The sequence below is a fragment of the Akanthomyces muscarius genome, chromosome 1, assembly GCF_028009165.1.
Source record: "Akanthomyces muscarius strain Ve6 chromosome 1, whole genome shotgun sequence".
NCBI lineage: Eukaryota > Fungi > Ascomycota > Sordariomycetes > Hypocreales > Cordycipitaceae > Akanthomyces > Akanthomyces muscarius.
This window is the reverse complement of record NC_079241.1, coordinates 1,021,195-1,045,587: the sequence shown is the minus strand read 5'-3', so window position 1 is coordinate 1,045,587 and position 24,393 is coordinate 1,021,195. Positions and strand designations below refer to the sequence as shown.

The 24,393-nt window shown below is 53.5% G+C and overlaps 10 protein-coding genes across 10 annotated transcripts; 6 read left to right on the top strand and 4 right to left on the bottom strand.

The window, feature by feature from the left end:
- Positions 1-35: 35 nt before the first annotated feature.
- Positions 36-1,657, bottom strand: LMH87_005268 (uncharacterized protein; the record flags this gene model as incomplete). The annotated part of the gene is made up of 7 exons (XM_056202956.1): positions 36-58; positions 111-121; positions 209-234; positions 319-405; positions 909-1,143; positions 1,197-1,457; positions 1,521-1,657. The coding sequence occupies 7 exons, from the start codon at positions 1,655-1,657 to the stop codon at positions 36-38; spliced, it is 780 nt and encodes a 259-aa protein (XP_056058462.1).
- A 792-nt stretch (positions 1,658-2,449) lies between these two features.
- Positions 2,450-3,061, top strand: LMH87_005267 (uncharacterized protein; the record flags this gene model as incomplete). The annotated part of the gene is made up of 1 exon (XM_056202955.1): positions 2,450-3,061. The coding sequence occupies one exon, from the start codon at positions 2,450-2,452 to the stop codon at positions 3,059-3,061; it is 612 nt and encodes a 203-aa protein (XP_056058461.1).
- Positions 3,062-3,208: 147 nt separating this feature from the next.
- Positions 3,209-4,798, bottom strand: LMH87_005266 (uncharacterized protein; the record flags this gene model as incomplete). The annotated part of the gene is made up of 1 exon (XM_056202954.1): positions 3,209-4,798. One exon carries the CDS (start codon positions 4,796-4,798, stop codon positions 3,209-3,211), a length of 1,590 nt encoding a protein of 529 aa, XP_056058460.1.
- A 1,059-nt stretch (positions 4,799-5,857) lies between these two features.
- Positions 5,858-7,117, top strand: LMH87_005265 (uncharacterized protein; the record flags this gene model as incomplete). The annotated part of the gene is made up of 1 exon (XM_056202953.1): positions 5,858-7,117. The coding sequence occupies one exon, from the start codon at positions 5,858-5,860 to the stop codon at positions 7,115-7,117; it is 1,260 nt and encodes a 419-aa protein (XP_056058459.1).
- Positions 7,118-7,678: 561 nt separating this feature from the next.
- Positions 7,679-11,484, top strand: LMH87_005264 (uncharacterized protein; the record flags this gene model as incomplete). Its single annotated transcript, XM_056202952.1, has 5 exons — positions 7,679-7,837; positions 7,901-8,086; positions 8,160-8,307; positions 8,363-10,758; positions 10,810-11,484. 5 exons carry the CDS (start codon positions 7,679-7,681, stop codon positions 11,482-11,484), a joined length of 3,564 nt encoding a protein of 1,187 aa, XP_056058458.1.
- A 236-nt stretch (positions 11,485-11,720) lies between these two features.
- LMH87_005263 (uncharacterized protein) lies at positions 11,721-13,565 on the bottom strand (the record flags this gene model as incomplete). Its single annotated transcript, XM_056202950.1, has 1 exon — positions 11,721-13,565. The coding sequence occupies one exon, from the start codon at positions 13,563-13,565 to the stop codon at positions 11,721-11,723; it is 1,845 nt and encodes a 614-aa protein (XP_056058457.1).
- Positions 13,566-16,152: 2,587 nt separating this feature from the next.
- On the top strand, positions 16,153-17,377 carry LMH87_005262 (uncharacterized protein; the record flags this gene model as incomplete). The annotated part of the gene is made up of 3 exons (XM_056202949.1): positions 16,153-16,375; positions 16,459-17,283; positions 17,337-17,377. 3 exons carry the CDS (start codon positions 16,153-16,155, stop codon positions 17,375-17,377), a joined length of 1,089 nt encoding a protein of 362 aa, XP_056058456.1.
- A 129-nt stretch (positions 17,378-17,506) lies between these two features.
- Positions 17,507-18,494, bottom strand: LMH87_005261 (uncharacterized protein; the record flags this gene model as incomplete). Its single annotated transcript, XM_056202948.1, has 5 exons — positions 17,507-17,623; positions 17,684-17,887; positions 17,976-17,989; positions 18,061-18,265; positions 18,345-18,494. The coding sequence occupies 5 exons, from the start codon at positions 18,492-18,494 to the stop codon at positions 17,507-17,509; spliced, it is 690 nt and encodes a 229-aa protein (XP_056058455.1).
- A 1,366-nt stretch (positions 18,495-19,860) lies between these two features.
- Positions 19,861-22,279, top strand: LMH87_005260 (uncharacterized protein; the record flags this gene model as incomplete). Its single annotated transcript, XM_056202947.1, has 3 exons — positions 19,861-20,118; positions 20,191-21,826; positions 21,882-22,279. 3 exons carry the CDS (start codon positions 19,861-19,863, stop codon positions 22,277-22,279), a joined length of 2,292 nt encoding a protein of 763 aa, XP_056058454.1.
- Positions 22,280-22,932: 653 nt separating this feature from the next.
- Positions 22,933-24,291, top strand: LMH87_005259 (uncharacterized protein; the record flags this gene model as incomplete). Its single annotated transcript, XM_056202946.1, has 3 exons — positions 22,933-23,520; positions 23,577-23,805; positions 23,876-24,291. 3 exons carry the CDS (start codon positions 22,933-22,935, stop codon positions 24,289-24,291), a joined length of 1,233 nt encoding a protein of 410 aa, XP_056058453.1.
- Positions 24,292-24,393: the final 102 nt, after the last annotated feature.

The window sequence follows — 24,393 nt, the reverse complement described above, 5'->3', positions numbered from 1 at the left end:
TGTCTTGGTTGCCTCATAGCGTCCGGCTTGGCCATTTAGACGCCCCAAGAAGGCGTTTCTGCGGAGGCTGTAAGTATCTCATTTGGGGTCTTTTTCATGTCACTACTCACTTTTCGCGATCCTGTACCCATCATTCAGTACGTGTGGTTCATTTTGCAGTCAATCGACAAGTATGCAAATTGCTTTTTGTGTGATTTTCTTCACTTACAGAAAGAGGCATACTTGAAGATATCTCTGTTCAATAATGCTTGGGCATGAACTTGACGCACGGGAAGGGAGAAGTAAAGCGTCGGATCAATCAAATGTGTCTTAACTTACCTCTTTAAGAGAAGTAATGTACTTGCTCAAGTATGCCCCAAGTTGATACGCAATCCACAGGTCATCGAAGTAATTTCCACAGTGGCACTAAACGTGGCGCAGCAATGAGGGGAAGCTGACTTCACTGACTCACAGGTCCAGATATCATGGAATATGTATGGTATCACAATATTAATATTTTTTTAAGCCTACTAGCGATAGATATGGCGTGCACCTGACCTCCCAATTTTTCCTCGACCTACTCGTCAAGCTTTGGGTGGCATGAAGTGCGCAGGGGTTCACAAGTTCCAAAAAGTGGCCGTAGCGGCAAAAACGCAAGCCCAGAAGGCCAGCCTTTCCGCCCAGATTGATGATGCTGCGTTTCCGTAAAGCTGCTTTTCGAATCCAAGCGTCCTGTTCCATAGAGGTGTCCCATTTTTACTCGGCAGCAAAACATCTGATCGAAGCTCGTCAATCTCTCCCAGGAAACTTATCGTGATTGGCCCACCTAGGTGCACAGTGGTGTTGCGGCCACCCGATGCTCGGTCGCCTCCTACAAATTTACCAGTGACTCTCAGAGACGCCGATCTATTGTTGAACTGCCCGCTCACAAAGGGAAAGTTTGTGACGTTTAGGGGGTCGCCGCCGCTCCTGTGAGCGACGGGATTCAGGATTGATCCGCGGAACTCGGCGCTGGACATGCACTGAGAACAGTTGAACTTGAGGGGCTGAGTCTGCGAGTAGTTCCTTTGACCGCTAAATGAGTACGACGTTCCCGAACCGTACGTACTTTCCAGCTGCCAATAGGGTCGCGATTGGCCGAACGGTTTCGGGTTTCTGTTCATACTACGGCTCATCAGCATCGGAGTTCATGCACATGCAATGTGCTACCGACGTACTCAACAGAATCGATATTTTGAATTGAGTTGATTGGACCACCGTCATCATCGTAGGCTGGTGTGATGTTCAAATTCTTGTCCCAATACCTCAGGGAGAAGGTCAATTCATTATTGTCTTCGGCGTATCTGTTGGATTTGACAATTGCAAGAATAGAATTCTCATAGGTCACCTCGACAGGCTCTGTGACCACTGTGTCTTTGTCGAATTTCTCTTGAAACTCTTTCGGTTCAATACGAATTGTTGTTGAGCCATTGTAGTAGCTACTCAGTAGCCAATTGTCAGCTTGGTGGCCACTCGTAACTTGCAATGGGCAGTGTACTTACGAGCCGGTCCAGCGATAAATATAGTACGGTAACCCAGTGATATTATTCGGTCGGACATTTGTGAGCGGATCGGAAACCCAATCTTGGGCAATTGTCGGAGGGCAAAATAAGAGCGCCGCGATGTACACTGCCAACATCTTGGAAACACAGTAACGGCGAACGACCACGATTCGAAACCATCTTTCAGCTTTCCCCTGTCGAAGACAAGGCGAGGGCTTTTATATAGTTGCGAATTTCAAGTCTCCGCATCAGAACCAACCGTTGCAGGGGTTTGTCACCTTTGACTAGGGCTGAAGGGCGCCTTGTGGAGAAGACAGGCTGCTGAAATGGCAATTTTGCACATCATCTTTCAGCTGCCAAGCTTTAAACGCCCAACGCCGAGGCTTTTCACGTTTTGCTTAATAAAAGCGTCAAATTGCAAGTCGTGGGAATGTTATCGAAGGCATCCTCTGCGCGTTCGATTTGAAGCCTCTAATTAAAGTGACGGGATTGGCGATAGCTCGTGATACGCGTCAGCCTAGTTGGTGGTTACGTCTCCCCCGCACCAGGCAACATTGCGAACCCAAAAGGGTAGCAAAAACAGACGCCAGCGTCTGTTAGCTATGGTAAAAGAGAGAGAAATGAGGTAAATTGGGAACATAATTAGAAGAAAAGAAAACAAAGAAAATAGGAACTAGTTAATACAGAGAGTACAACTACATGAATTAAAGGGGAATTCAAAGATAAACGAAGTGCGAAATTACTACTTCAGTCTACTACAGTGGCGTCTCTTTTTGTCCGCTTGGAACCTTTGAAATCAGGCTGAGTGACGAGTTTTGAGATCATTGCGAAACTCCGAAAGCAAATAAAAAGAATCATCTGCCATTTGCATTTTACTTTTCTCCATCTCACCTCTGAAGTTTCAAGCTCCGTTTCCTTCATCAACGAGAATGAACCCGCACCGCTCCGAACGCTTGGTCTACACCGCATTCGAGGCGGACAAGCACGATGCCTTTTTGTTTTCCATGCACAATGATCCCGTCTCCTGGACAAAGTCTTGCTCTCAGATCCAGCGCCCCATGACGCGCGCATTCCACGAAGGTATTCTGCGCCACCACGGCAATCAGCTTCTCTTTGTCGTCATCAACAGAGTCGTCACGGGTGGTGCGCAGGAGGGGCACGGCAGCGCCGAACCAACTGAGAAGCTCGAGCCTGTGGGCAAAGTCGTGCTGGATGCCTCGGACTCGACGTCGGTGCAGCACGGCAGCACGGAAATCGGCATCGGGATCCACAGGGATTTTCAGGGTATGGGTTACGGCAAGGAGACGCTCAACTGGGTGCTTGACTGGGCGTTCAACTATGCCAACCTGCACAGGGTCGGGCTTACTGTTTACGAGTGGAATGACGGCGCCTACGCGCTGTACAAGAACGTCGGCTTTCGCGAAGAGGGTCGGAAGAGGGAGGCGCTTTACAAAACCGGCAGGCGTTGGGATGAAATTATCATGAGTATGTTGGTGCATGAGTGGCGGGCTCTGCGGGGATTGGATGGCGCTACGGCTTGAGTGCGGCAGAGGAGCGTTGGAACAGAGAACATCAGTAGGGGGAGGCCAATTGGAGCGTACAATGTTCATAAATGAATGCAAGTTAATTTTATGCATATATATTCTTGGATATGATGTCCGTCCCATAAATCAAGGCGCCGCTCCATGCTAATGCTTATCCTGGTCTTCATCACCAACTTTATAGCCTCTCGCGATACCACTCCTGCCCTCCTCCACCAGAGTGCTAGCTTCCTGCTGAAAATCAGTGCCCAACCCTTGCCATGTTCTTTGCGAGCGCAGAAACTCTGCCCCTGGGCTGGCGACACCATTGATGCTGGCGATTTCGCCCGGTGCTCTCGAGATGAGCGCGGTTCCCGAGGTCTTGAGCTCTCCGTCTTCGTTCTCCCCACTGCTAGCAGCCGCTGAGCGGACCGCTAAGCGCATGGGCCGGCTTTGGCTAATGAGTCGCCCGGTGCGGAGGTCGTATTCAGGCGGCATCGATTCTTCCTCGTCAATGTCGTCGTCCGCCTCATTCTCCTGCGGCATGTCATTCAGCGCGGAGTGACTTCCATTTGTTTTTGTCTCTTTGTCTTCCACTTTGAGCTTCTCGATGCCTCCCCACCACTCATCTCCCCAGATCCTGTCCTCTACATTCATCAGAGCCACTTCCATCTCAAATGGGGTGACGACCGGTCGCCAGTAGCTGGCGTCATCTTCTATCAGTCCGCTTTCCCAGCAGCCTACCACGACCCAGCCCTCAATCTCTGCAAAGTTGGCCAATTTTGCTGGGTTTAGTTTGCCAACGACAATCGTGTAGCTCTTCTTCCCTGCCCTGTCGATTTTTGCGCGCAAGAGGTCGATTGATGGTAGGAAATTTGACACGGACAGCGTATTGACCAGGATTCCTATGACGCCCGCCGATGCCAGTGACAAGACCTTGGCGAACCGCCGCCGAAGAAGGCCGGCCGTTTGAATCGTGGGGTTGTCGATCGTGAGGTTCGAGGGCGAGGGGATACAGAGGATATGGAGAGAGGCGAAGCGAGAGCTCAGTGCTAGGAGAAGCGACTGTGGTGGATCTGCGATATGGAATAACGCGTATTCCTTCAGTTGCTCTGCGTCTAATTCTTTGTCGACAATTCTCCTGTTCGGTAGCACGCCGGCCGGGTCCCTGGTGGCCTCTGTAGCGATTATATCTGAGTAGCCGCTTTCTTGCAGGAGCTTCACCACCGAAGCCACATGACTTTGGTATGTCAAGTCAGCCATGATGACCACTTTGCTGGTTGCATCGCCAAATTCTTTGCGGAACTTCTGCAGCACAGCGTCATGGTCCAACTTGTGGGTAGTGTATATGTATATCACAGGAATTCGGCTCGTGGGGCTCAGACATGTTCGTCCATAGTGCACTGCGACTTCAGCATCAGCATGCTCTGCAGCGACTTCGTCAACGCAGCAGGAGCTGTAGCTCGTGTCGGCGAGAATGGATATTTTGACAGGCGTCTTGCCTTCGCGACGGCCTTCTATGTCTCGGTCCAATATCTCTGCAACCTTTGGTGCATCCACAAGCATGTGGTCTGGGAACTGAAGCGCAATCTTGGTCCAGCTGCCAGCCAATAACTCCGTGACCGTTCGTTCGACATCGTAGATTTCGCGGACTTCATCGTCGCTCAAGGACGAGGTCGCCTTGAGCTCAGCAGCGACTTCGAATATACGGTCATCGGGTGTCGACAGGATCGGCGCCGCAGCTAGTTCGGCGGACATTTTGCGAAGCTTTCTGTCGCCTGGTTCCTATTCCCGTGATGTTCGCATAGTTTAGTTCGATGCGACGATGCGAAAAACTTTTGGCGGGGCAGCCTTGCACGGTGCGACTGCGGGGTCCCGGTGCGAATTTGCACGCCACGTATGGTGCTAAAAGTAGGCAGCCCGACACCGCAGCAAAGAAAGCAAGAGGAGAGGCTCCCACACATATTCAGCGTTCGACATGCTACCTGGTTCTGGGCTTCTACACATACTTTTCAGCTACGCGAGCTAGGGCCGTGTTATCTGACACCCCGAGCATCTCAAACCTAGTTGCACACCCATGCAGCGGCTCGGCCGACAGCGCGGGTCCGCGATGATTACGAATTTCCGAATTGGGACAGCCGGCGCCCTCCTTTTGGGGGGCGTCGGCGATGTTTATTATTTGTTTCGCATTTCATTCGCTAGGCCAAATGATGAGTAAATCCACAATGTAATGTTGTCTTGATTTAGGTACTGTCTTGCAGGGTTGTAAAAAGCGGCTCATATAAGCACCGGATGTGTCTGCAGCGTCGCTCCCTCCGCGATGGTGCGGCAGTGTCTTGTGAAACTGGCCACTCGGGCGTTTCGCTCCAAGAAATATTTGAGACTTTAATTAGTTTGCTGTAAGCCGTTGAAAAAGAAACTTGCACCTGCTCTCACGCTCTGATTTTGACGGCGTCCTGTTTACCCGCTGGCAACCTCCGCTCGCGCATCGTCGTACTCCATTCGGGTAGGTCACCAGTTCTGCCGGCCGCGTTCCAACAGTGGGTTGTCTTTACTTTCTGAACCGTGAAAGGAGTACTTGTATGCACACTCAGCACGGCATCTCCCACATCCGTGCCACTTTATTGAGTGCTGAACAGCAATAAGCACTCGACCCCCAAGCTGCTTGTGCGACTGTTCGCAAACGCTATCAGCCACTCATACCTGTAAGGCGAAGAGTTTTATGATACATCTCTATTTTCAATAAGCCCTGTTCTCTCCTTTGACTGCGTTCACCGTTCTCCTCCTTCAACTACAGCTCTTCGAAGGGAATATGCAATGTCTGCCGACAGAGCCTCGTCTCATTACCTCTCGGGAAAGTCAATAGTTGTGATCGGCGCGGGTCTCTCTGGCTCCGCCTTTGTAGCCAGTTTGCGGAATACATGGGAGCACAATCTCCCCTTTCCGGAAATTGCGGTCTTCGACCGTGACCCCAAAGGCACATTCGAACGACGCGGAGGCTACAGTCTATCTCTTGTGGGCAATGATGTCTCAGGTGGTCTTGTCGCCTTGAGCAAAATGGGACTTCTCGGTAATGTCTTACGCAACGCTATTGCTGGAGTTGACGGCGATGGGAGTTTCAAGCTCTGGACATCAAACTGGAAAGAACTCGCAAGCCATCGACGCTCACCGATGGATGGCATTCCCACATCAAGCGTACGAATTGACCGAAAAGAGATCCGTCAAATACTACTTGAAGCCGCTCAACTTGATCATGACAGCGCCATGCATTGGAACACCCGGTGCGTGTCTGTGTCAAAGCTGCCTACCGGCCGCCTGGCAGTAGGAACAATTCGAGGCGATGAGAACGAGGTTAAAGCAATGGAATGTGATCTTGTCATCGTCGCGGATGGAGCCAACAGCAAGATTCGCGACTATCTACGGCCGACCGACACACTGGTATACACAGGAGCCGTCCTGCGAACAGCAGTGTCACGATTTTCCGGGCCTTTGCCAGATAAGGTTGGCAGGAACTGGGGTTTCGTATTATCCAGCACGGGCACCTCATGCTTCATGTCTCCTGCCGGGGAAACTGAGCTCCAATGGGCTGTTGGGCATTTCGAAGACAAGACATCAACAGAGATATGCGACGTCGAGCATGCGAAGCGGGTCATCCAACGGGCTTCGGAGCTTGGCTCCCATATCGCGGAACCATTCAAGACAATCGTCTCGCAAACCGTCCCCGACACGGTCATGTGCATTAACGCACACGACAAACTGCCGTTTCGGCATTCGGAGATAGGGACACTGCCAGTTGTCTTTATTGGAGATGCCAATCATGCACTCAGCCCTTTTGCAGGGTACGGCGCGAATCTCGGGTTGAGTGATGGCTGGGATCTTGCAGAGCAACTTGCTAAAGGTGGTTCGCTCGCAGAAGCTATCGCAGCTTATGATGATATTAGCTTTCCACGCGCGACCAAGGTTGTAACAGGCGCGCGACGGAGATTACGTGCGGGTCACAGCACCGGTTTGAGATATCTTTTTTTCCTGGTCATGTTGGTTATTTCTAGAGTACTGCGCCGGATCTTGGGTAAATAGTATGACACCAGTACGTTAACAATATTTATTCGACGCTGTAGAAGCCGTTTCTTGTTCCACCATCGTGCAATGGTGGCTGTCAACTGATAGTGTTACACCGCGTACACCCAAACCATTCCACAGCAGTCCTCCACCCACAACGTCTGTAAATGTTGCGTGTCTTTTTAGGGCTTGGCTTATATCATGTTAGCTCAGGCATGGACATTTCAGGAGTTAAGCAAGGGAAAGCTGTACAATTGCCAGTGTGATGGGAGTTGCAGGGTAACTGAGTGTCGCCCCACAGACCCTGGCTGGCTGTCTGGCGTCGCTTTACGCGATTCCCTGTCCAGAACGCGACTTTGACTTACCACGCGCCAGCTTAAAGTGGAGGGTGCTCGTCCGCCCATCCATCTCCTGGGCCGCCCCTCGATGCTTTCTGAACATTTGATCATCGTTTGTCTTTTGCCTGTATCCAAGCGCCTGCTTCTATAACTTATTTGCAAAATTGTTGAGCGAATACCTCGCCGCGTTTGCCAGCGGCGCGTGCATACACAGCAAACGCGTTCACCTGCAGCTTCGTGCATGATGGCCGGCGACAACACCAATGCCACGCGCACTCCGGCGCGCCAGCCGGCAAAGGCTGCGGCATCCGTCTCTTCTTCCGCCAAACAAAAATCAATCATGTCGTTCTTCCAGAAGTCTTCACCGGCAGCCACTCCCTCGCCAGCTGCACGCGCACAGGTCTCTTCCGATCCCAGTTCTTGTCTAAAAGAGACCAAGGCCAACTTCTTACCAAAGGCGAAGCCTGCCCAGAAACTCTCGACTCCTGTGCCTTCGAGTGACGCGTTGGAACCCAATAGCTCGCAGGAGAATCTTGATGCAGTGTCCCGCAATGAGAATGCCCCGAGTTCTCCGACCATGGCCATTGAAGCCAAGCCCAAGCCTCGACCAGCACTCAAAGACCCTGCTGGCAGCAGCCCCGGACGGAAAGTAAGTCTTCTTCCAAGGGCCCACGCGGTGTCACTCTTGTCGTGTTCGAGCCCCGTCTGATTAATTGTCACAGTCAAGGAAAGTCGTTAGCTACGCGGAATCCTCAGAAGACGATGAGCCTGTATCGACCCTAAACCGCCGCCGCACTAGGACGCGGACGGTTGTGGACGACGAGGATGACTATGGTGAGGATGCTTCCGCTGAAATACTAGACGATGAGGGTGAGCCTGCATATCCTACCCCGAAAAATTAGCAAACTACTAAGCCATCCGACAGACGATATCGACGACTTTGTTGTCTCGGACGCCTCGGACGGCGATACTCCCAAACCTAGGAAGCGAAAGAGGCCATCGCAGCCAGCCAGCGCTCGAAAGCGATCGAACGTATCCCCACCCGCGATGAAAGAAGCGCTGAGCGACTTGAACGAGGACGAGATTATGGCCGATATTCCGCCGCCCACTAGTGCCAAGCAATGGAACTATGACCCCGAGTCCAGAGAGAAATGCCCTGTTACTACGCCAGCCGAGCGGGCTGCCAAAGACTCGAAGAAAAAGGAAAAGGCTTATACAAAGGAACCCGAAGATCGCTACTCTTGGCTCTCTAAGATCAGAGACAAGGAGAGGCGTGAACCCGGGGACCCGGACTACGACCCGAGAACGATTTTTATCCCGCCTTTGGCCTGGAGCAAGTTCTCACCTTTTGAAAAGCAATACTGGGAGATTAAGCAAAATCTCTGGGACACAATAGTCTTTTTCAAAAAGGGAAAATTCTATGAACTGTATGAAAATGATGCTACAATAGGCCACCAAGAGTTCGATTTCAAAATGACGGACCGCGTCAATATGCGCATGGTTGGAGTCCCGGAGAGTGTGCTTGACCATTGGGTCAACCAGTTTATTGCCAAGCAATACAAGGTTGCACGAGTGGATCAGATGGAAACGAATCTCGGCAAGGAGATGCGAGAAAGACAAGACAAGACCGGCAAGAAGGCAGACAAGGTTATTTCTCGTCAGCTTGCATGCGTTCTAACCGCCGGAACATTGGTCGACGGAGGCATGCTCCAAGATGACATGGCTGCGCACTGCGTTGCAATCAAAGAGTCCGTTATAGATGACCTCCCTGCATTTGGCATCGCATTTGTTGACACTGCCACTGGCCGCTTCTTCTTGACCGAATTCATTGATGACATTGACTTGACGAAGTTTGAGACGTTCATCGCACAAATCAGCCCAAGAGAGATGCTGCTCGAGAAATCTCGCCTTTCAACCAAGGCCAACAGAATACTGAAGAACAACACCAGCCCTACCACACTCTGGACACACTTGAAACCTGAAGTGGAGTTTTGGGATGCCGACACCTGCAGACGCGAGTTGACAGCTGCGAACTACTTTGCAGCGGAAGAAGGCGGTGAGGGATCATGGCCAGAGGCTCTCGAGAGAGAAAGGAACAATGACCTACTCATGTCAGCCGTCGGAGCTTTGGTATGGTACCTGCGCTTCCTCAAAGTGGAACGACCCTTGCTTTCTCAGAGCAACTTCTCCAAGTACAATCCCATTCAGAAGGATGGCACCCTTGTTCTCGACGGCCAGACCCTAATTAACCTCGAAATCTTCTCCAACTCTGTCAATGGCGGCGGCGAAGGCACGTTGTTCCAGCTTCTTAACAAGTGCATCACGCCTTTCGGCAAGCGCCTTTTCCGACAATGGGTCGCCCACCCGCTCCAGAATATTGATAAAATCAATGAACGCTTGGACGCTGTGGACATACTCAACAAAGATCCGTCTGTTCGCGAACAGTTTGCCTCCCAGCTCGTCAAGATGCCCGACCTGGAGCGTCTTATTTCCCGAATCCATGCCTGCTCTTGCAAGCCAGAGGACTTTGTTCGCGTCCTCGAAGGTTTTGAGCAGATTGAGTACACCATGACCCTGGTTTCCGCTTTCCAAGGTGGCAATGGCTTGCTTGATCGCCTGATCTCTGCCATGCCCAATCTCGAGGAGCCGCTAGCCTACTGGCGAAATGCGTTCGATAGATCCAAGGCTAAAGAGGAGAAGATTCTAATTCCAGAGCGCGGAATTGAAGAAGATTTTGACGCTAGTTTAGAGCGCATGGAGAACATCAAGAGCCAGCTCCACGAGCTGCTAGCAGATAAGAAGACAGAACTCAAGTGCAAGTCGCTCAAGTTTACCGACGTCGGCAAGGAAATCTACCAGATCGAGGCTCCCAAAACGATCAAAGTACCTTCCAATTGGCGCCAGATGTCTGCTACCAAGGATGTCAAACGTTGGTATTTTACGGAGCTGACAGCTCTCGTCCGTGAGCTTCAGGAAGCAGAAGAGACACACTCGCAATTGGTTCGTGACGTCGCTACGCGCTTCTGCAAGAAGTTTGACGTCGACTACGAGCTCTGGCTCTCCGCTATCCAGGTCGTCGCTCAGTTGGACTGTTTGGTCAGCTTGGCCAAGGCATCATCTTCCCTGGGCGAACCCAGTTGCCGCCCGCAGTTTGTTGAGCAGGATCGAAGCCTCGTTGAGTTTGAGGAGCTGCGCCACCCATGTATGCTGAACGCGACTGGGGACTTCATCCCCAATGACATCAAGCTCGGTGGCGAGCAAGCCAATATTAATTTACTCACGGGAGCCAACGCCGCGGGCAAATCTACAGTTCTCAGAATGGTAAGTAACTATATCCGGTTTATACAAGTGCGCCGATCTAACTTGAAACAGTCTTGCATTGCGGTCATTATGGCGCAGATTGGCTGCTACGTACCAGCCATCTCTGCAAAGCTCACACCTGTGGACAGAATCATGTCCCGTCTGGGTGCCAACGACAATATCTTTGCATCGCAATCTACTTTCTTTGTCGAGCTGTCAGAGACCAAGAAGATTCTGTCGGAGGCCACTCCCCGCTCTCTCGTGATTCTCGACGAACTGGGTCGTGGCACAAGTTCGTATGATGGTGTTGCGGTTGCTCAAGCCGTGCTGCACCATGTGGCGACGCACATAGGATGTGTTGGATTCTTCGCTACGCATTACCATTCTCTCGCCACTGAGTTTGAAAACCACCCCGAGATCAGAGCTCGCCGCATGCAGATTCATGTCGACGATGCGGAGCGCCGCATCACCTTCTTGTACAAGCTCGAGGATGGTGTCGCGGAAGGCAGTTTCGGTATGCACTGCGCAGCAATGTGCGGCATCTCCGGCCGCGTCATTGAGCGTGCCGAAGTGGCGGCCAAGGAGTGGGAGCACACGAGCAGGCTCAAGGACTCTCTTGACAAGGCCAAGACTGGATGCTACATTCCGTTAGGTATTCTGAGTGACGTTGGAAATCTGCTTGGCGACAGAGGTGAAATTGATGACAAGGGTATTGATGTTCTTTTGCGTGCGATTGAATGCCTGTAGCAGGCGGTGTAAGAGATGGGAATGTACGTACTGATTTTAATGTATGGCAATGGCTTGGCGCACATGTCGAAGAAGAAATGGAATGGAAGAACAAAGTAAAAGGGGAATATATAGGGCCAGTAATTCACAAGCACATGTAAGCTGGAAAATTATCGCTTCGTAGCGGGTTCAAATAATTTCTACCTGTGTCTATAAGGTCTTCCGATTTCTACCATTTCTCATGAAATTTATGCGGTCTAAACATAAGCCAATGCAATTCCTGCAAAGGCACCAGCGTCCTGGTACAGCCTCTTCCGACCCGTGCCGTCCAGGTTAAACCTGTACACGGCGCCGCCCAGATCCGTCGTGTAGAGGTGGCGGTTTCTGAGGTCCAGCTTGATGCCGATGGCCTCGTGCAGATTCCTCGCGAGCAGCTCGTAGTTCTTCCCCGGCAGGCTAGTGGCCTTGGGGTCCTGCACGGGCTTGATGCCCTCGAGCTTGACGCGGTTGATACTGTTGCCGAGGGGCAGCTCGCCGCGGTCCGTCCAGTACAGATGGCCGGCCTCCTCGTCGACGTCGAGATCGATGGGCTCGGGCAGGTTCTGGAGGAGCAGCTCGACGTCCGTGCGGTTCTTGGCCGTCTGGCCAGCCGGGAAGTCGATGCCGGCGCGGAAGATGCGGCCCCTGTTGCCCTTGGAGGTGCCCTTTTGCGTCCAGTAGAACATGCCGGTGGCGGGCGACACGACGACGCCGACGCACCAGCGCGTCTGGTCCTCGACATGCTCCTCGTTGCGGAAGTCGCCGGTCTCGATGAGCGTCTCGAGAGCGGAGCCGTCAAAGTTGCTGCGGAAGACGCGCAGGCCTTCGCGGTCGGAAAAGTACAGCTTGGAGTTGACCTGGTCGACGACGAGCTGCTTCGGGGTGTGGACCGATCCGGGGGCGATCACAACCTTGACGTCGCTGCCGTCGAGGTTGGAGCTCCAGATGGAGCCGTCATTTTTGCTGGGGATGCCCATGCTCGTCCAGAAGAGCTTGCCGGCAGAAAGCGCGACGTCGATGCCGTCGGGCGTGTGCTGCTTGCTGACGAGAGGCTTGAGAGGACGCTCGTCCGCGGCGCCGACGAGGACGCGGCCGGCGTTGAAGGCTTCGAGGGGGTCGGCAGACAGGCCAATATCGAGGAAGTAGAGGAGAGGCGCGTTGAGGTTGTCGTAGTTGCCGGCGTCGCTGCCGCTGCTGAGGGTGGCGTTTCCGGGCGGGAGCAGGCCGCCCTTGGCAGACTTTGTGCCGAGACGGCCGTCGTCAATGTACTTTTGGAGAAAGTCGACGGGCGTGCTGGGCAGGCCGCGCTCGTTGATGTAGTGCTGCTCGATGAAGGACACGGTGTCGAGGCCGACGGCGTCCATCATGCCGACGGGACCGGCCTTGTTGCCGCCCCAGACCTCGAGCCAAAGCTTGTCAATCTCCTCGGGCGTGGAAACGTCCTCTGCGAGGATCGTGAGGACTTCTCGCTTGATGGCAGCCCATAGACGGTTGAAGATGAGACCTGTGGACTCCTTGCGAGCGACATATGGGTGCATTCCTACCGCCTTAAGCTTCTCGACCAGAAAAGGAAAGATGGCCTCGTGAGTGTGGCCATCCGTCATGAGCTCCACAACCCGATTGCCAGGCGGCATGTAGTAGTGCATGTTGAGAATACGCTGTTTCGTGGCGTCTTGCAGGCCGTCAATCATTTCGCGGCTCTTGTAGGATGATGAGTTGCTGCAGAGAATGGTGTCGCGGGCTGTGAGCTTTTCGAGGTCGGCAAACGTGGAAATTTTCAGAGGCAGCTTCTCCGGGACAGCCTCAATGACCAGCCAGGCGCGGGAGACGGACTCCTTGAGGTCCTCGGCGGCTGTGACGGAGCCGCGCTTCTTCGCGTCCGAGTATTGGTCGAAGCTCGTCTCGCAGTAGTGCACGGCGGCGTTGCGCTGCTCTTGGCTGGGGTCGCGGATGATGACGTCGAAGCCCGAGGCGGCCCAGGCGCATGCGATACGGCGGCCGAGGACGCCGCCACCGAGGAGGGTGACGACACGGCCATCGGTGGAAGGTAGTGTGAATCCCATCGTGTTTGTGTTTGTGAGCAAGTCGAGGGGATTTGCTTGTAGAATTATATGGTAAATGGTTGAGTGAATAATGTGTAGAACTATTCGAGCTTCCGGAGAAGGCCAACGGTGCCTTTTATAAGAGCTTGTATTTCACATTGTCGATCCCGAAAATTTCCATACCGGAAAGGAAGGGAAGCTACGTCAAGATGAAGCCAACTGCGCTACTACCGCATAGCTTTGGGTATCCACGATGGCTACGGGCACTCCGGTTGGACGCTGCCGAACAACCGGGTCGATGGGGCGCGATGAGTGGTGGGAGGCCAAGCGATAGATCGGACTAGTGTGAGTAATGTTGGCTGGCAAAGCTAGCAACGGACTTTATCAACAAGTCCCGGAGGCGGCCAGCTCCACCCGGTCCGTAAAACCCACGGCAAGCCGAGGCAAGGCCCCTCCATAAATGCCCGTACGCCCACGGAGCTTAGCATCATAGAGTCGGGCGGATCCCGGGTCCTGTCTCAAAACGTTGTCCGCGGACAAGACGGATAACCATGGGCCAGGGTAGGAAGGCGATGACAAAAACGTCGCTTGAATCAAGGTCTGAGGGTAAATAAAACGAGGCTCCAGATTCTTGGAAATACAAGGACACCCCCAATGTGGTTCCTCCGTCGGCTAGTTTTAATTAGTGCCAGATGTTTCGCTGTCTGCTGCATTCTCAAAATCGTCGTCCACACCATGGCTGGGAGGAAGGCGTATTTTGGCCTAGTAATGATAGTGAGTAGCGGTCCAGTTTAGACTTTCAATTGCATTTCAGAGGATGAATGCATGCGGCACTTGTTGATATTAGACTTCAACTCATTGTGACTTGGCAGCGGAGGCCAGCCAGGAACGGTAACGAAGCTAATGGTGGAAGAAATGAGAATTTCAGTTTTCGTCTCGCATTGAGCTTTTGCCATAAAATGCACGCTTCTCAAAAGTATTGGAAACAGCAACACAAATATACTTATCGACACGCATGTTCTCTTCATGACTTGCTATAAGTTGAACTCAGTGCGGCTTCATCATCAGCGGTAGCGCCAAAAAAGCTTACCCGAACCGATATCAATTTGAGACATCCTGCATCAATAGTAGCATTATACCAGTATGCACCGGCCATTGCTGGGAAAAGGACACAAAGGAGCGTTAAATTCCACTGGCAATGCATAAAAGCTGTTGCAGAAAGTTGGTTTCACGTTAAATAAAACACTTTTTTCTTTTTTTTTAAATCGATTTGGAACTCTATTCCACCAGTTTCTATGCTGAATTGTTCTTTGTCTGAAGGCCTTCGACACAAGAGGGATGGCTCGCGCAAGGCCTCACTAAGCTTGAAAAAGCAGATGCACCACCTTACGTTGAAAGGATTCTTTGCTCTCTATTCAACCTAGATCTATTACGTCTTTGCTACCACATGTTCTTTGCATGATAATATTGAAAGTGGTGTGAGTTGAATGAGACCCTTTGTTCTTTGCGTCACGCTCTGCTTCAAGAATCTGGTCTCATCAAAGAATGGCACCTCTCTAGTCGTTCGCATATAAGTAGCCTTGACGCGACTCGCTATTCCAAACGGTCCAGCAAGCAACCACAGAGAGGCCCTCTCGCCAACCTTTTCAGCAGTTACGCCAGCCACTCATTCATGGGCAGAATCGCCGTGCCCACTCTCCGAGAAGATGTTGCAGATCATCCGTGCTGTTTAATGTGCATTGTACGGCTAATTCGGTGCAAGTTCTTCGTTGGCCCTTGTGACTGCGATCCCTCGCACGAGATCCGGCTTGTGCCTGACAATTTCTTACAGGTATGCACGGACTTGGTTTACTCGTTGACATTTTCACAGAACACGATGGCTCGCTATGCTGGCCGGCTCTCATGCTGCTCGCCCCGCCGACCTTTTCTTCCACCCTTTGAAACTATTATTTAGGTAAGTCTGATTTCTTTTCTCACATTTACACTTGGTAGTATTGCATGTCATTTTTATTTTTGTCTGAGGAATTCCTCATCTTTCACAGTCAAGTAGTTATTTCTTTCCTCTTTATGTGGTTTCTGTAACTATGAGTAAGACGATCCAATCCCTGACTGTCGGGAGTGTCAAAGGCCAGTCACTAACCGCCTGACACGCCAGTAGATTATTATTATTATTATTATTATTATTATTAATACTCTAACTAGGCTTTCTGCCTATCTGGTACTTCTATAATAATGAGGGTAGGAAAAACCGTAGTAGTAGCGGGCCCGTGCTCACGCCAGTAGATTCCTCCTATAGTATGCATCATTTATATAGATTAAAAGGAAACAGTCTAGATTGGTGAGCTGCTTGCAGAGAGTGAATTAGCGAAATTTTATATACAACCGCTGCGGCGGACATAGTGTTGAGAACGTGGGGGCACAAGCATCTGCCCAGGCACCTCCCAAAAGCTGCGCCGCCAGCGACATACGTAATGTGCCAACCCCGCTATCACTGCCGCCCAGCGCTAGACTCCCTGACACCTTCGTCATTCCAACATTCGCCAGACAAAGCTTCCCGCGATAGTAGAGAGCTACTCCTATCGCTCCCCATCCGATCAAATCCTTCAAAATGGCTGCTCCCGAGGTTCACCACTTGTTCCACAACCCAATCGCCGACCACTCCTTCTCGACCGACCACAGCGTCCTCGCCGTGGCACGAGACACGAGCGTCGAGCTCTACGGCAAGGTCGGAAATGCCTTTAAGCTCAAGGACGAGCTCAAGGGCCATGACAAGACGGTCACTGGTGTCGACATTGCGCCAAACAGCGGCCGCATCGTAACTTGCTCGCAAGGTAACGTGGCTCCCTTTCCACCCCAACCCCGCAGCCCCTGCGCCAGAAAGTCGCGGGCCACTAACGGCACTCTTCTGGTTCAGATCGCAATGCCCTCGTCTGGGAGCCTTCGCCGACCGGATACAAGCCGACACTGGTTCTCCTACGCATCAGCCGCGCCGCGACGTTTGTGCGCTGGTCGCCGTCCGAGACCAAGTTTGCCGTCGGCTCGGGCGACCGCGTCATCGCCGTCTGCTACTTTGAGGAGGAAAACGACTGGTGGGTGTCGAAGCACCTGAAGAAGCCGATCCGCAGCACAATCACCAGCGTCGCGTGGCACCCCAACTCGGTGCTCCTTGCGGCCGGCTCGACCGACGCCCACGCGCGCGTCTTCTCCGGCTTCATCAAGGGCATGGACGCCAAGCCCGAGCCCAGCGTCTGGGGCGAGCGCCTGCCCTTCAACACCGTCTGCGGCGAGTACCTCAACAACTCGGCGGGCTGGGTGCACTCGGTCGCCTTCTCGCCCAGCGGCGACGCCCTCGCCTTTGCGGCCCACGACAGCAGCATCACCGTCGTCTACCCCACCGGCCCGGAGCAGCCGCCCCGCGCCGTGCTGACCGTCTCGACCCAGCTGCTGCCCTTCAAGAGCCTGCTGTGGAAGTCGGACGATGAGATCATCGCCGCCGGCTACGACTGCGAGGCGTTCCGCTTCAAAGGTGGTGAGTCGGGCTGGGAGATTGCTGGCCCCGTCGAGGCCAAGGGGGCCGCTGCCGGCGTGCAGCGTGAGGAATCTGCTCTGAACATGTTCAGGCAGATGGATCTCAAGGGCAAGTCCAAGGACGACACGCAGCTCAAGACGACTCATCAAAACACCGTTACTACGATTCGCCCGTACGAGACGTCGGGTGGCCGTGTTACCAAATTTACTTGTAAGTTGATCGTGCCGATAAGTTGTGTAGCTCGTTTACTAACGCTATCGCAGCCAGCGGCGTTGATGGTCGTGTCGTTATTTGGGACGCTTAGACAAGCCATTGCTTGGCGACATAGAAAATTCACGACATCTACAAAGATTAATTATACGCCACTTGGTATTTCGTCCGAAACGTGATTGTAAAGGAATATATGCTCTTATTAAACGGGTCACGACTACATTTAAGGCAGAGCAATAGCCTCGATCTCGACGTCGACGTTCTTGGGAAGGGTCTTGACGGCGACGCAGCTGCGAGCGGGCTTGTGGGAGAAGAACTTCTCGTACTCGGCGTTCATCTCCTGCCGTGCGCTGGTCAGTATATAGGTCGCGCAGGGCATTCGTAGAGTAAAGAGACTTACGGCGAAGTGGGCCATGTCGGAGATGAAGATCATGGTCTTGACGACCTTGGGGATGGAGGAGCCAGCCTCGGCGAGGACGGCCTTGAGGTTCTCGCAGCACTGGGTGGTCTGGGTGGTGATGTTGGAGCCAACAAAGGTGCCGTCGGCAGTGAGAGGGATGGCGCCGGAGCAGTAGATGGCGAAGGGGGTCTTGATGGCCTGGGACTGTAGCGGGAGAGCAGGTTAGTGGCCATTTGTAAAGACACGTAGCGATAGATTGTCGTTGGAAGGGCTCGAGGTGCATTGAACTCACGTAGGGGCCGACAGCTAAAAGGTGGGGGAGGGGCAAGTTAGCAAAGGTGAGCAACGCTGGCGGTGGGTAGCAGAGAGCGACTTACGAGCAGGAGCGTCCTTGGTGAAGATGATGGTCTGGTCAGACATGGTGGATGCGAATCTTGGAGAAGCTGGTGAGCGATTGAGTTTGGGCGTCGCGGTGGCAGACGAGCAAGAGGTGGAAGAAGCGGCCAAGAGCGGGCGAGCGAAGCTCGGGGCGACCAGTCGTCGCGGGGCAATCCGTGTGATGGTCATGGACATGGGACGTACCTGTGTAGTTTTGAAAGGTCAGGTTGTTGTTTTTGCTTGCGGGATGATGGTATGGAGAAGAGGAGGAAATGACAATTACCAACGTGGGACGCAACAAGTCTTTGTAGTGCTCCGATGAATTCGAATCTTTGGGAAGGAGGACGGCTGGGGCGCTCCGAGCTCCGGCGGCGGACAGAAGCCAGACACCCCGCCTTGTGGCATACAGGCCCTCGAGGCGCGCTGGCAGCATCACTGTTGATAGCGGCGGCCCCGCGAACGGGCGGTTTCTGCCGGCCCAAAAATTCGTCAGCGGCCCACTGCGAATGGGTTTCTCGTACCACACTATTACATGAAAGATTCGCGAGCTGGGAAAGGAGCTTGGTTTTGTGGTGTAATGCCAATTATGCATGGACTGGAGTTATGGGGGTGCGTTTGTGGGCATGAATGGCAGTCCAGGTATCTGTATGTACGTCGCCTTGTACCCGACTGAGGCTACCAGGGCTTCACTCCCTACTGGTAATAGCTTGCGTGTCTCGGTCGAGTTGGCGGCTATTTTTAAATCACGCTGCGATTCTGATCGGGTAGATCCTGGGTTTCCTCGATTGAGTAGCTGATGGTACGCTGTGGCCCTGGGCTCTGAAGTTCGTGTCTACACGGCAACAAAGGTCGCACCAGCCAACGGCCCGGCCAATGCCTCTGTCGCATCCCACGCATTTCTCAGGGTGTCACGGCAAACTATAGCTATGTGATGTCGGTTCGAACTTGAAAGAGAATGGGCAAAAAGTATATGAGTTCGCTGATCTCTGGTGCAATATCGTGTGGCCTCGGTACATGTACGGGTTGTTCCACACAGAGGTACAGAGCGATCCCAAGGGTAGCCCTCCTGCATCGCCGCGATATCTTGCACACATACCTACCAGTACTCCATAGTAACGGAGACATTGCCTGCTACTATTACATCTGTAATAATTACCAAGGTGGTCAAAGAGCCAGCGTCGCAGCCGTCCCTATGCAGGGCGGCGCGAGCATCATCAGGGGCCGCCTCGCCCAGCTCGCCAACCCCTGGAACTGCCCAGCTGGCTCCACTCCCCTGCAGCGAGCCAGCTTGCCAGCCAACCACAGCGGCCGCAGCGCATCATAGCACCAGCTTTAGCACCTAATATTCACCGTGGGACCGCTAAACTCGGAGCTCAAGCAGTTGTGCTTGGTGGGCTGTGGCTGTCTGGCTGTTTGCCCGCGCGCCCCAGTCGGCGTGGACACGGTCTCAACTTTCATCAGTTCGTGTCCAAGTCCACGAAAAAAGGAGGTTCATCGCAAATCCATTCCATTGCGGTGCTGAGTGCGCGTGGTCTTGCGCGTATTCCCTTTTCTTCATTGAATACTTTTTACTTCTCTACATTCTTTTGCTCTTTTGTCCTATTATTCTGTTTCTTCTACCTCTACCTGCACCGCGTTTCGTCTGCTCTTTACTCTGAGGTGGGTAGCTATCACCAGGGGAGCAGGGAGGTGACGCCAACTACGCTTCCTCATCGCCTCGCCCTTAACTTTCCGCGTCTCGCTCCAGACTCGCGCAATCACCCAATCGTCCAATTCCACTGACACCCATTGGCAGCATCATGGCGTCTCCTGCAATTCCCCCGGGCTCTCTGCGCCAGCGGAACGTCGGCTCCTCCAAAAAGGTCGTCGACGTGGCTGTCAACGATGACCAGGAACTCGACAAGCTCGTCAAGGCCGCCGCGGCCCAGAAAAAGGGCGGAATCGAATGGGACCACACAATCGCCCTGACTGCCATGACCATTCTCGGCTTCATCACGCGTTTCTGGGGTATCAGCCATCCCAACGAGGTCGTCTTTGACGAAGTCCACTTTGGAAAGGTACAGTCCCAGCCTGGCGCCGGACGACTGACGATGCCGAGTCGCAAAAGCTGACCCTTCTTGCTGCCATAGTTTGCTTCCTACTACCTCGAGCGTACATACTTCTTTGATGTCCACCCACCTTTCGCCAAGCTTCTGTTCGCCTTCATGGGCTGGCTGGTCGGCTACGACGGCCACTTCAAGTTTGAGAACATTGGCGATTCCTACATTGACAACAAGGTGCCCTATGTGGCCTTCCGAGCTCTGCCCGCCATCCTTGGCGCCCTCACGGTCTCCGTCACCTACCTCATCATGTGGGAGTCTGGCTACACGGTGCCCGCCTGCCTCATCGCCACCATCTTGGTCCTTCTCGACAATGCCCATATCGGCCAGACACGCCTCATCCTCCTCGATGCCACCCTGATTCTGGCAATGGCTTGCAGTTTGCTCTGCTACATCAAGTTCTACAAGCAGCGCCACGAGCCTTTTGGCCGCAAGTGGTGGAAGTGGCTCATCTTTACCGGCTTCGCGCTCTCTTGCGACATGTCCACCAAGTATGTCGGTACTTTTGCCTTCGTCGCCATTGGATCTGCCGTCATCATCGATCTTTGGGAGTTGTTGGACATCAAGCGTGTTGGCGGCGCACTCAGCCTGCCTGTGTACGCCAAGCACTTTGCTGCGCGTGCCCTAGGTCTAATTGTTATGCCCTTCATCTTCTACCTCTTTTGGTTCCAGGTCCACTTCACGATTCTGAGCCGCTCCGGCCCTGGCGATGACTTCATGACTCCCGAGTTCCAGGAAACCCTTAGCGACAATGTTATGCTCGCCAACGCTGTCGACATCCAGTATTACGACACCATTACGATCCGCCACAAGGAGACCAAGGCCTACCTTCACAGTCACGGCGAGAACTACCCCCTTCGCTACGAAGATGGCCGTGTTTCTAGCCAAGGCCAGCAGGTTACTGGATATCCGTTCAACGATACCAACAACTACTGGCAAATTATGCCTGCTAGCGATGACAAGCAGACCGGTGTCAATGTTCTCAACAATGCGGTCGTTCGCCTCAAGCACGTGTCCACCAACACTGTCCTGCTCTCCCATGACGTTGCCTCTCCCTACTACCCGACCAACCAGGAATTTACCACCGTCTCCGTGGAGGATGCTTTCGGCAGCCGCGAAAATGACACCCTTTTTGAGATTCGCATTGAGCACGGCAAGGCCAGCCAAGAATTCAAGACCGTCGCCGGCCACTTCAAGCTGATTCACTACCCGAGCAAGGTTGCAATGTGGACTCACTCCAAGCCTCTGCCTGACTGGGGTCATCAGCAGCAGGAAATCAACGGCAACAAGCAGATCCCCCCTAGCTCCAACGTCTGGATCGCTGAAGACATCACCTCACTTGACGCCAAGGACGCTCGCCGCGAGAAGCCCGCTCGCGAGGTCAAGCATATGCCTTTCCTGCAAAAGTACTTTGAGCTTCAGCGTGCCATGTTCTATCACAACAGCAAGTTGACCAGCAGCCACCCCTACGCCAGCCACCCTTATCAGTGGCCATTCCTGCTCCGTGGTGTCAGCTTCTGGACCCAGAACGACACTCGCCAGCAGATTTACTTTGTGGGCAACCCTCTTGGTTGGTGGTTTGCTAGCGGTCTCCTTGCCATCTACGCCGGCATTATCCTCGCGGACCAGATCTCTCTCCGCCGTGGCGTCGATGCCCTGGATCGCCGTAAGTAGACATTCCACGCATACTCTCGTTGCAATACAGCTAACCGTATTTCCAGGTACTCGCTCCAAACTATACAACTCTACAGGATTCTTCTGGCTTTGCTGGGCTACTCACTACTTCCCATTCTTCCTGATGGGCCGCCAGCTCTTCCTGCATCACTACCTGCCAGCTCATCTTGCCTCTTGCCTGGTGGCTGGTGCCCTTGTCGAGTTTGTCTTTACTACTGGCGCTGCCCCCAGCACCGATAGACCCGGCCAAAAGCACCTTACCGCCAAGGAGCGCTTTGCTGGTCAGAGCGTTGTCGGCGTTTGGATCGCGGCCGGCGTCATTACTGCCATCATTGCCGGCGGCTGGTACTTTTTCCTGCCGCTCACGTACGGCTATCCTGGTCTCTCCGTCGACGCGGTACAGGCTAGAAAGTGGCTCAGCTACGACTTGCACTTTGCCAAATAATTGTTCAACTAATACAGGTCTGAGTCCGGGTACCAGAGATCAGGATCAACAAAATGACGATGTCTGGGCCAGGCTCAATCCATGACTGTTCGCATCTAGAGTACGATTTTGCTGGGAGTGGGAGTTACATTAAACTGCAAAGTATGCTGTTTTGGCAAACATGTATGAGAAAAGTTTGAAAGGTGTTTCTGAAGGTTGACCTTCAGAACAATATATTTTGTCCAATCATATCAGTAATAAATAACACTGTCTCGTCGTGGTGACACATCGATAAACTGGATCGCCCTTCGACAGTTGCCAGGGGCGCTAAAGTTGGGGCCATCTCCACTAACAATAGCACCTCCGCAGTGGCTCTAGGGGCTGCCCTTGGCAGGAGGCGGGCGCTGGCCAGCTCAAGGCTGTGCTCAGGTTAGTCAGGGCGGCAGCTCCTTGACCTCGAGCCTTGGCGAAAATTGCCTGTGACAGGCTGACATCAAACCGCCAATCGACCATCACGACGATATCGAGGCTCTCAATCGGCCTCATGTGAACGATCAGTGGTCACTCGCGCCGCCGCACAAAGGAGGCCTAATGCATCTTACGAAGCCACCAGCCAACCCCATCGCACGTCGACACACGAGACCCGCGACCAAACAATAACGACCACCAGCAACATGCTGCTTTCCATAGCCACAGCGCTGTATCTGCGGCGCCTCGGCCGCAAAAAGGCGATTCGGCTGCTGCTGATCGTCTTTGTGCTCTTCAACATCTTCGACGTCATGCGCATCCACCACAACCTGGCCCGCGAGCGCGAGTACATGCCGCGCAAGACGGGCCGCGCCAAGGAGCGCATCTACATTGCCGGCATGCACTTCAACAACGGCGACATCCTCAAAAAGCACTGGAACAATGCGGTGCTGGAGCTGACGGAGCTCTTTGGGCCGGAAAACGTCTTTGTGAGCGTCTACGAGAGCGGCAGCTGGGACGACAGCAAGGAGGTCCTGCGCGACCTGGACCACCAGCTCGAGAGCCGCGGGGTGCCGCACCGCGTCGAGGTGTCGGACGTGACGCACGCCGACGAGATACAGAGGGGGGATGACGGCAGCGAGGGCTGGATCGAGACGGCGAGGAAGAAGAAGGAGCTGCGAAGGATTCCGTACCTGGCGAGGCTGCGAAACAAGACGTTGCAGGACCTTTTTGATTTGTATAAAAAGGGAGTCACTTTTGACAAGATTTTGTTCTTGAATGATGTCGTGTTTACGGTAAGATGGTGCTGGCAATCTGCAAAGAGAAAAGAGCTTTGCTGACTTGGTGACAGACGGATGACATTGTCACATTAATGGATACCAATGATGGCGCATATGGCGCCGCGTGCTCGCTCGACTTTTCGAAGCCGCCTTTATACTATGACACTTTTGCGCTGCGAGACGCTGAAGGGAGCGCGCATATTATGCAGACGTGGCCCTACTTCAAGGCCCGTGGCTCGCGGTCGCCGCTGGTCAACAACCAGGACGCTGTCCCTGTAACAAGCTGCTGGAACGGCATCGGTATGTAGACTAGCTTTTTCTCCAATTGTTTTCCCCCAAGAAGATAGGCTAACACATGCGTCCTCGACAGTCGTCATGCCCGCCGACCCGTTCGTGTCCCCCACCAAGCTGCGCTTCCGCGGCATCCCCGACTCGCTGGCGCTGCAGCACCTCGAGGGCTCCGAGTGCTGCCTCATTCACGCCGACAACCCGCTGTCCAAGACGCTCGGCGTGTACCTGAACCCGCGCGTGCGCGTCGGCTACAACCTGCCCGCGTACGAGGCCACCCACCCGCCTTCGTCGTCGTGGGTCGCGGCCGCTGACATCTTCCTCGGCCTCTGGACCAACCGTGTTAAGCGCTGGGCGCGCATCTCGTTTGAGGGCTGGGTGGTGCGCTCGCGCGTCGAGGCGTGGCAGAAGGAGGACATGGCGAGGCACGAGCCGGGTGTGTTTTGCCTGATTAACGAGATGCAGGTCCTGGCGGAGAATGGATGGGCTCATGTATGAAGGGAGTTTTACTTTGGCCTTGTTGGTCATGAGAGCCATGTTTAAAAAACACAATTGCATCTGGGTTTGATTTCGTTTTCTACTTTACACATCATGTATTGC